This window comes from Elephantulus edwardii, unplaced genomic scaffold (assembly GCF_000299155.1).
Source record: "Elephantulus edwardii isolate Elephantulus edwardi_28Jun2011 unplaced genomic scaffold, EleEdw1.0 scaffold00044, whole genome shotgun sequence".
NCBI classification, from domain to species: domain Eukaryota; kingdom Metazoa; phylum Chordata; class Mammalia; order Macroscelidea; family Macroscelididae; genus Elephantulus; species Elephantulus edwardii.
Genome location: NW_006399794.1, coordinates 4,898,469 through 4,909,139, shown reverse-complemented (window position 1 = coordinate 4,909,139; position 10,671 = coordinate 4,898,469). Strand labels below are relative to the sequence as shown.

Sequence of the window (10,671 nt, the reverse complement as noted above, 5' to 3'; positions counted from 1 at the left end):
TCTGACATACTTTGGACATGTTGCAAGGAGGGATCAGTCCTTGGAGAGGGATGTCATGCTTGGGAGGGTGGAGGGACAGTGCAGGAGAGGAAGACCCTCAATGAGGTGGATTGATTCAGTGACTGGAGTCATGGGGATAGGTGTGTCAGAGACAATAAGATTGGCGTGGGACAGAATAGGGTTTAGGGCTGTTGTACATGGGGTTACTCTGAGTTGCAGGCGACTTGACAGCATGTAACAACAATAACAAAACTGTAAAATATAAATAATTACTGGTAGTTGTCAGCATGATGTAAACAGCATAAAGAATAAGTTTGCTTTGAACTCATTTTTATCACCTAAAAAGGAGTCTCAAAAATACTGAATATTTAAGTGACTTAACATAATAAAGTTAAGGAGTTCTACCACACAGAAAGGAAAAAAAAAGAGAGAGAGAGAGAGACATTTCACCATTTGGTGTGGTTCCGTAATTTTTGTCAAATTATATTCCTGGAAATATGTGTCTGTTAAAATATAGATTTTACATTAGTATTCATTTCCTACTGAGCAAAACAGGGTGTGTCGACTGTGAGGATGTGGAAGACCTGGCTTGAAGCAATTACAAATCAAACCTGAAATCATAAAATCAGAATTACTGTGCCTCTTCTAATGATGACAGGGAAAATCTTTTAGCAAAGTAAATTTTTGAGCTGGAGGCCTTGAAGCGTGGCACTTGAAAGTTTATTCTTTGTTATTTTTGGTAAAACTTGCCTGGAAGAAGGAAGTAAGCTGCTTCCTGAAAACTGAAAGGTCTCTTAGAATCGATGCAGGCCAGTAACACACAGCACATGATTTATTATTTTGTATAATTGAGTAGCAGAGAATGGGAGTGCTTGTCTCTCCCTGGATCTGTGTACTAGATCAAAGATCTTTAAGGTTTTTGGTTGTGATAGGTAATGATTGTGTTTGAAGTCAACAGGAAATGAAGCTAGAGGAGCAGTCTGGCTCAGTCACTGGAAATGCTGAGCAGAAGCTAGATGTTAATGAGGGCTGCAGAAGGGCACCTTCAAAGGAGCCAGGGTGACAGGGACGCTGATTCTCAGGCTAAGTTAGTTACTCACAGGCACTTCCTGAGTTACAAACACTATTTTTAAATAATCATCTGATGTAAAAGAGGAAACTAACGCTCAGGATGATTTACTGCGTGAGAGGAGGGTGGGCTCATTCATAGTGCTGGAATGAAAGAACTAAGGAGGTTTCCTGCCTTGTAGTACAAATGGTCAATCAGCTGTACCATCTTGCCACACACACCGATAGTCATCCTGCACATCCACATGACCATGTATACATGTTCCCTTCAGCTTAACTAGAGATTTCTAGTTGTACCTGTACTGACCTTACCCCAAGTTATAATCAGGCAGTGCAAGTCCTTTTTGCTGTCTTAGGGATACTGAGCTTCTGTACATGTTAAAGGTATTGTTATTTTATCTTATGCAATTATTAATCATAGTATCTTTTAAAAATTTTTTCTTTTCTGTTTCCTATCTCTTTTTTAGTTTAATCTTTCTTTTGTTTTCTATTCCTTTATCTCCTTTTCTACATTCTTTTAGTTTCCTTTGTCTCTCTCTCATTGTCTAGCTCTATTATTTCTGTTTATAAAATAACAACTTCAGCCCCAAATTTGTGCTATCTTATAAACTTAAGAATTGAGGCAGTGTCTTTATCAGAAGGAGTAAAGAAAGATTTTCCTTTTTTTTATTCAACAAGTAAGCATTTATTGAACATCCACAATGTGCTGGTTTTTAAAGGAGACTTCATCTTAGAGGATCTTGCAATATCCCATTAAATTAAATCAATAGGAAAGAATATTTTTTGAACATTTTGTATTTTATTAATGTAGTTATTTATGGAGATGTTTTTTCCTGTGTTAAAATGTCTGACTTTATAAGCAACATTCTAGACAAATTGAGGGGAATGCTAAGAATCCACAGTCCTCTTGGCAATAAATTAAGCTGCTCGTATTTCCCTCAATATATGTAAAATAGTTTTTGTACAGTTAAAATTGTAGGTAAATTTAATTTTGTATTGTTCCTCCCTTTATTATTTCATAAAATCTTTCTTACATATACTTTTAATTGGTTGAATAATATTCTTCTTGATGCAAAAGGGAAGTAACTTGATGGAGTAACTCCTATATTCCAAGCACTGGAGGTACTTGGGGCTCATGGTTTTGGCTTTTCTCCAACATTTTATTGTACTTTATGTAAAAATTTAAATAGCAAATTATCTTTTTAATCAGTAATTCATATACAAACAATTCTGCTGAGGTTGTAAGCCTTGCAATGTGTTAGCACTCTCTTCATTTCGTCCTTCTGCCCCCCTACTCTTTCCATTCATCTGGTTTCACTTTCCCTCTCTCCCGTTTCATCTTTGACTTTGGTCTAGTGTTGCTCTTTTGGCCTCCCATAGTTGAATAGCACACTCTTCATGAGTGTTACTGTTTACTGTCTAGGCCGTCTATTATTTGGCTGAGAAGTATCCTCGTGGAGTGTCTTGAGTTTTTTAAATGAAAACAGCAGTAGTCTGTCTGGGGTGGGAAGAGGAGTAGGATTCCTTTGTTCTCTTTCAAACCAGTAAGTCTGGTCTCCTTTACTTCCTTTTTGTAATTTGAATTTTGTTCTACATCATTTTTTCTCTTTACTGTATATTTATTTTGTTGTTGAGATTACATAAAGCAACATATACATCAATTTACAAGTTTCTACAAGTACAATGTAGTGACATTGATTACAGTCTTTTGCGTTGGGAAAATCTGCTATCAGGACCTCTCCAGAGTGCTGAAAAGCAGTGATGTCAGTGTAGAGCCTGAGGTGCACCTAATCCAGGCCATGGTCTTCGCAGTTACTTGTTATGCTTCAGAGAGTTGGCAATGACTAAGGATGACAGAAGAATCAATGCCTTCACATCGTGGTGCTGGAGAAGGGTCTTGAACATGGGACCACCAAGAAAACAAATAAGTCTGTATTAGAGAAGGTGAAACCAAATTTCTCCTTGGAGGCTAGGATTTTGAAGCTCTCTCATATACTTTAGGCATGTGGCCAGGAGAGACCAGTCCTTGAGAAGGATATCATGCTTGAAAGGGTGGATAGTGGGCAGGAGAGGAAGACCCTAGATGAGATGGATTGATACAGTGACTGGGGCAGTGGGGGTTGGTGTGTCACAATTAGTGAGACTGGCCCAGGACAAGGCAAGTTTCAGAGCTGCTGTATGTGGGGTCACTGTGGGTCATAGGTCACTCCATGGCACACAACAACAACAATCATTATCACTCTCCTTTTCTGAATTGTTTCTTCCTTATTAACAAATACACTACTTCTTAGGTTCCTGTATAATAGGAATCTCTGGTGGCCTTGTGTATAAGGAGTTGTGCTGCTAACCCAAAGGTGGTTCTTCTCTGGCAGTTTGATTTCACCAGCTGCTTCATGGAAGAAAGATGGACAGTCTCTTCCCATGTGATTTAAAGCCTCAGAAATTCTGCTGGGGGGTCAGCACTGATTGTTTGTGATTTGATAGCAATGAGTTTTTATTATCTGTTTGCTCCCATGAGGTAATTCTTTTTTAAAAAGCATAATGTTCCAGACAGCCTTCCTCCCCGACCCCCAAATTAGTTAAACTAAACTTGTTTGGGTTGTTGGTTTTTTTGTTTGTTTTGTTTTTTTAAACTTGTTTGGTTTTAAGAACACTTCAGGACTGCACTGCAATCCCAAAGGCATGCGGTTCGAATCCACCACATGCTCTGCTGGAGAAGGAGGGGCAATCTCCTCCTGTGCCAGTCGGATCCGATTTGACAGTACAGGGCAAGAAAAGAAAAAAAAAGTTTCAGGGAATTATTTTAGTTAGCTATTTTTGGTGTGGGAAAGAGTTAAAAATGATTTCAGGGCAATAGTTTCAGTGATTTATACAACATTCATGACTCCAAGAAATCCTGACATTGGAAGAATGAAATTCTGTTCTGTTTTTTGCCCCTTTTGACTGGAATTCCTTTATGGATTTGTTGATCTAAATGCTCAGTCATGGCAGGTAGGCATCATCCAGTTCTTCTAATCTCATGGAAAAAGGAGGCAATTGTTCCTAGAGGCAATTGGTCATATATTCCATATCCTCCTTCTATATATAACTGCTTCTCTTCCTTCCTGTTGCTCCAGGTGAATGAGATTAATTGTTATGTCCTAGGTGGCTCTTTGTGACCTACTAAGACCCCAGGAGCTACTACACAAATGAGGAAATAGAACAGAAGCACTACAACAAGGCATTAGCCTAGTAACTGGGCTATCCCATGAAGCCATGAGACTAAATAAATCTCCAAACCAAGGAACCAAATTCCATGAGGTGTTTGATTGTAAATAGCCAGAGCACATTTTGTACGTTTCATAATTTGTTGCTAGGATTTTTGCTTTTTTCCCCACCTTTGACTGTTGCAGTTAGTGCTGCATTGAACACTGGTGTATGTCTTTATTGAATTTCTGTTTTCGAGTCTTTTGAGTAAATACCTCAGAGCAGTATATACTAAAATATTATCTAGAAAATTATATAGGAACCTTAGGGGACAGTAATTTTGTGATAATGGAGAAGGAATAATTAAAAAAGGAGATTAAGAGGAATTAAATTTGAGGAATTAAATCACAGTCATTATAGTGTACATGTAGAAACCATTGAATTGGAGAAATGTTTTGCTGTGTATATTTTCAAACAACAGTAAAATTTAGAAAACTGTTGATTACTTGTAAAATCAATCCCATATAAAGGCATAATCCACAGTTTGGGGAACACTGATTTAGGGAAGTAAAAACAGGATTTTGGAACTGGTTTGATGTGAGAGGATGGAGAACAGAGATCTGGAATGGATAAATGTGTGAATGGTGGTGCTTTTAACTGAAATTCATGATAGAGGACGCGAAGGTAGAATAGAATTCTAAAGGTAGAATGATTAGTTCATTTTGGGGCATGTTGGCTTTGAAGTGGGCTACCCAGACTTTCCAGAAGATGTTGTTAGGTGTCCTTGAGTCAGCTTGGACTCATAGTGACCCGATGTACAACAGAAGAAAACCCTGACTGGTCCTGCGCAGTCCTCACAGTTTCCACCATGCTTATACTCATGGTTGCAGCCTCGGTGCCAGTCTGCCTTGTGAGAGGCTTCTTATTTTCTCTGATTATCCACTTAACACCAAGCATGATGTCTTTGAGCTATCAGTTTCTTATTAAATATTACTGCCTCACTGATTATGTATTTTTAAGTGTACATTTTCTTTTTTAAAATAGTTTTAAAAATTCATTGTTGCATATTTTCTCCCCCCCCAGCCCACTCCACAATATACTTCTTGTTCCAGATTGTTCTCATACATATAATACATAATAATGTATTATTTTTGAACAGTTTGTTCCCTTATCAGTTCTAATGCAGTGTTCATTATCTACCCATTCTTTCCCCAGCACTCCCATGCCTGTCTTACTTTATAAGAGCTATATTACACAGTATTTATCCTTTTGTGACTGAGATATTTTACTCAGCATAATGTCCCTCAGGCTCTCCCATGTTGTGTAATGTTTTACGAGTTCATTTTTTCAGTGGTGTGTAGTATTCCATTGTGTAAATGTACCATAGTTTTACTATCCATTCATTTGTTGACGGACAGTTGGGTTGCTTCCATCACTTTGCTAATTACACAGCAATAAACTTGGCGCGCATACATCTGTTTGAGTTGTGGCTCTGGTTTCTTTAGAGTGTATTCCTAGTAGTGGAATTCCTGGGTCAAATAGTATGTATATTTTCAACTTTTTTTTTTTTATTTTCAACTTTTTGAGACAGCATCAGACCACCTTCCATAGTGGTCAAACCATTTTATATTCCTACCAGCAGTGAATAAGTGTTCCATTCTCTCTACAACCTCACCAACATTTGTTGTTTACTGCTTTGTTGAACTTTGCTATTGTTGCTGGGTCACTGCTTTATTTAACTGATGGTATTTTAGTAGCAGCATTTTATACTTTTCTACAAAAAGGTGTGATGTTTCAATATTTAATAAGCATTTCCAGGACAGGTTGGGAATTTAATTATGACTTAGAACGCCATTGGTGTTCTGTAATAGGAGGAAGTAGCATGAATTTTTAAAAATTGGTTTACATGGAAGAGTTGTAAAATGAAAACAAGTACATGCTAATTTGAGATGCTTATTTACTATTTATAGGTTAGTTCAGTAAGGTTATGCACTAATATAAATAAAGTATACAACAGAGTATGTAATCAGATTAATTCGTTTGTGGGGTTGTGGGTTCAGTTTGATTTCGTTTTGTACTACTATACACTTTTTTAAAATTCCCTTAGATACCCTAGTTTAGAGACAATATTAGCTATAGATATCTATATAGATAGACTATTGGGAGTGCTGGTGACTGAGTGTTATGGAATTGTGCTACTAACTCAGAGGCATGTGATTTGGATCCACCAGTTTCTCAGTGGGAGAAAGAGGGACAGTCTCCTCCTATGTGGTTTACTGCCTCTGAAAACCCACTGGAGGATCAGGGGTGGGTTGGTTCCAGCGTGCTAGTACGCAACAACAACATAGAGTGCCATTTTCTCCATACGTGTTTCTCTGTAAATCATGACTCTTTAAAGATACACACTTTTGGGACTTTAAAAGAATTCTTACTAAAAAAAAATTCTTAAATTGGTTGTATCAGTGTAAAACGCACATTTACATACTTGTATTAGAAAAGTTATTTTAAACTGGGAAATAAATTTTTTAAAACTCTTTCTATAGATTGAATACCTGCTTAAAAAACTTACAGAAGCTATGGGAGGAGGTTGGCAGCAAGAACAATTTGAAGATTATAAAATCAACTTTGATGAAAGTAAAAGTGGACTTTCAGTGTGGGAACTTATTGAACTTATTGGAAATGGACGCTTTAGCAAAGGCATGGATCGGCAGACAGTGTCTATGGCAATTAATGAAGTCTTTAGTGAACTTATATTGGATGTGTTAAAACAGGTAAGTCCTATAATCCTGTATTTTCCTCTGTCTTTACAATTTTATATGTTTGAAATAAAAAAAAAATTCATCACAAAGATGATTATATGTCACTTATACTATTTACACATATTTAGAATAGTTGTTGTGTGCTGTTGAGTTGCCTGTGATGCATAGGGACCTTTTATTACAGCAACTCTAAGGCCTGGCCTGGCCTGAGCCAGTGTCACTGACTCCGACACTCCTACCCCCTTACCCTATTTACTGTGTCAGTCCACCCCAGCTGAGGTCTTCCTCTCCTGCTCTGCCCCTCCACACTTCCGAACATGATGTCCTTCTCCAAGCCCTCCTGGCTACTTTCCCAAAGTATGTGAGGTGGATCTTCAAAATCCTTGCCTCTAAGGAGAAACTTGGTAACACCCCTTTGCAGACAGACTTATTTGTTCTCTTGGCGGTCCATGGTATATTCAAGACTCTTCTTCAGCAACATCACAACTCAAAGGCATCGATTCTTCTTTTTTGATTGTTAGTCATTGTCCACCTCTCTAATGCATAGTAATTGTGAAGACCATAGCCTGAATCAGGCGCACCTAATTTCAAGAAACAGCATATGATTAAGAGGCAGCAATGATGGAGTAGTTCAGGCTGCTCTCAAGTAATTGGCAAAAAACAAGATCCAAGGAATTGATGGAATACTAGTTGACATAATTCAGTAAATAGATGGTACCCTGAAGTGCTCACTAAGTTGTGTCAAAAAGTCTGGACGATAACTACCTGACCAACTGACTGAAAAAGATCCAAATTTATTCCCATTCGAGGAAAAGGTCATCTGACAGAGTGTGGGAATTACTGAACAATATCACTAATCTTACACAGAAGCAAAATCTTACTGATGATTATCCAAAAATGACTGGAACAGTTGATGGAGAACTACTAGAAATACTAACTGGGTTTAGAAGAGGTCGTGGCACTAGAGACTAGATTGGCTTTTCATTCACCATTCATACATATTTTGTTTTATAATGCTAATTACAGTGCCCACAGTGTAATCACACTTTCTCACTTCCTATCTGTAATTGTCATTTCCATCAGTCTTCCTTTCCACTCCTGCTTGCCTTCTGGGCTTTATCCTTGGGCAAATATTCTTCTTTTGACTTTATATGGTTATTCTAAGGAGGGCCTGTCTGGCTGAAAGTTAAGTTACTAGAGCACGTGGTCTCTGCCTTAAGAGGAATTCTAGACCCTTGATGGTGGTAGAAAATATGGCTAAAGATTAATTACAATATGGATAGCTTTTGCTAAATATACAGAGGTTGGGGGACTAAATAACTAATCTGAATGGAAATCAGTATAGTAATCAAATGAAAGTCAGCCAAGTTAACATCATTTCTTTAATGATATGTGTAATCTTTACCATAGATAATCAATGGCACTTGTGACTTTAATGTTAAAAATTTCATTTAATCTTGAATTGCCTGTGGGAAGTTGGCTTATTGCATTATGTGTTATTTTCTTGAAGTAAAATTAAAATGACATGTCTTTGAGGCTGGTTTGGGGGATGGTCCAGAGTCAGTTTAGAAATTACAGTGAGAAACTGACATCCTAACTTCTGTTGTTGTTGGGTTTTTAAAATTTTATTCTGCTTACCTAGTACAGAATTAATCTTTCAGAATAATCATTGATCATGTCTGTTGCTGCCAGAAGTTGGGAATACTCAAATATTTAGTTGAGAATATAATTTTTGACCAAGTTGATATCCTTCAGTATTTTCACTGATAAGGATTTTTTAAGGTCAAGAGTAAAGATAGATTTATTAGAAAATTACTTCCCAAAGGGACACATTGCCCTCTTCAAAAGAAAATATGGAGGAGAGGCCTCATTGATAAAGATTTTAATTTACTGAAAGTCACTGTTTGGATTTTGTAGTGTTTAAAAAATTTCCTTTCTCTGGAGAAATTAATGCACACACAAAATAGAGAAAATGGAAAGAAGAGTATGGTGAACTTCCATAAACCCATCATCACGTAAGCACCAGAACATATTTAATCCTATTCCAGTTACCCCTCACCTACTCTTTTATTTTGACGCAAATCTCATTGATTGTCATGAGTACATATTTCATTATGTATCTTTAAGATGTAAACAATAATACAATACTGTTGGCACCAGAAGTTCTTAATCTGTGACCATATAGGGTTAAAAAAAAGTCTGTAACGTATCTCGAATTAAATGCAAACTTTTGTCTGCGTGGGCTTGAATGAATTTTAACTTAACATGTACAGATTTTTAAAATGTCTATAATCCACAAGAATATTTTCATGAAGAAGAATGTGCCAGGATGGAGGAAGACTCTCCGTTAACCTGTATTATGCAGATGACACAACTTTGCTTGCTGAAAGTGAGGACGACTTGCAACACTTCCTGCAGAAGATCAAACACTGCAGCCTTCAATAAGGATTGCATCTCGACACCAAGAAAACAAAAATATTGACCCTATGTAGGCAACATCGTGATAGATGAAGGATTTAAATAACGACTTCATCTTGCTTGGATCCACAGTCAGTACACTTGGTAGTAGCAGTCAGAAGATCAGGAGACGACTAGTATTGGGAAAATCTGCAGTCAGGGACCTCTCCAGATTATATTGAGGAACAATGGAGTTCGTTTTAGAGCTAAGGTGTACTGATTCAGGCTGTAGTCTTTTCAGAGAGCTGGACAATGAATAAGTATGCCAGAAAAAGAGTTGATGTATTTGAGCTATGGTGTTGGAGAAGAGTACTGAGTATCTCCTGGACTACCAAAAGAACCAACAGATAGATATGTCTTAGACAAGGGGCAGCCAGAATGCTCTCTGGAGGCAAAGGTGATGGATGCTTTGTCTCACACACTTTGGGTGTGTTGCTAAGAGAGGCACTGGAGAGGGACATCATGCTTAGAAAGGTGGGTGGTGGGCAAAAGGGAGTAAGACCCTCAACCAGGTAGATTGACACAGTGACTGCAGCAATAGTCAGAAGTGTGTCAGAGATTGTGAGGTTGGACAGGGTTCAGATCTGTTGTTCATATGAGTTGTACTTAATATGATGATTTCTAACAACAATGTAACAATATTAGATCATGGAGTAGACAAGACTAACATAAAAGTAAAAGCTCTTATAAATAAAATAGAAAGTATTTAAATCAGATTTACTATTTTGAAGGGTTATATGATGAAAAAAGGCCATAAACGGAAAAACTGGACCGAACGCTGGTTTGTGCTAAAACCCAACATAATATCTTATTATGTGGGTGAGGATCTGAAAGATAAGAAAGGAGATATTCTTCTGGATGAAAATTGCTGTGTGGAGGTAAGGCTGTTACATCTGTGCATTGTTTGCTTAGTGCTGCCCCCTGCTGCTGAAGTAGATTTTCGTCTTCCTTCTTTTAGCCCCTCTAAACCTGTTGCTGTGGAGTCAGTTACGGCTTAGACCAGCAACCCGACAGGAACTAGTGAAACAGAAGCTCACCCCATCTTTCTCCTACAGCATGACTGGTGGCTTCAGAGTGCTGACTCTTTTATTAGAAGCCAACTGTTCAGCCAGTACACCACTAAGGTTCCTTTTGCCAGACCCTCAAAACCTGAAAATAATCCCAAATTTTATACTTAAGAGTCTTAGTGGTAAGGAATTTC

The 10,671-nt window shown here is 37.7% G+C and overlaps 1 protein-coding gene across 2 annotated transcripts in view; it reads left to right on the top strand.

Annotated features, from left to right (window-relative positions):
- SWAP70 (SWAP switching B-cell complex 70kDa subunit) overlaps positions 1 to 10,671 on the top strand; it is a 153,141-nt gene that overhangs the window by 98,371 nt on the left and 44,099 nt on the right. For both annotated transcript variants that reach the window (XM_006885421.1, XM_006885422.1), the window contains 2 exons: positions 6,798 to 7,025; positions 10,202 to 10,348. In XM_006885421.1, the coding sequence (XP_006885483.1) occupies positions 6,798 to 7,025; positions 10,202 to 10,348 (375 nt within the window). The remainder of the gene's footprint in view (positions 1 to 6,797; positions 7,026 to 10,201; positions 10,349 to 10,671) is intronic.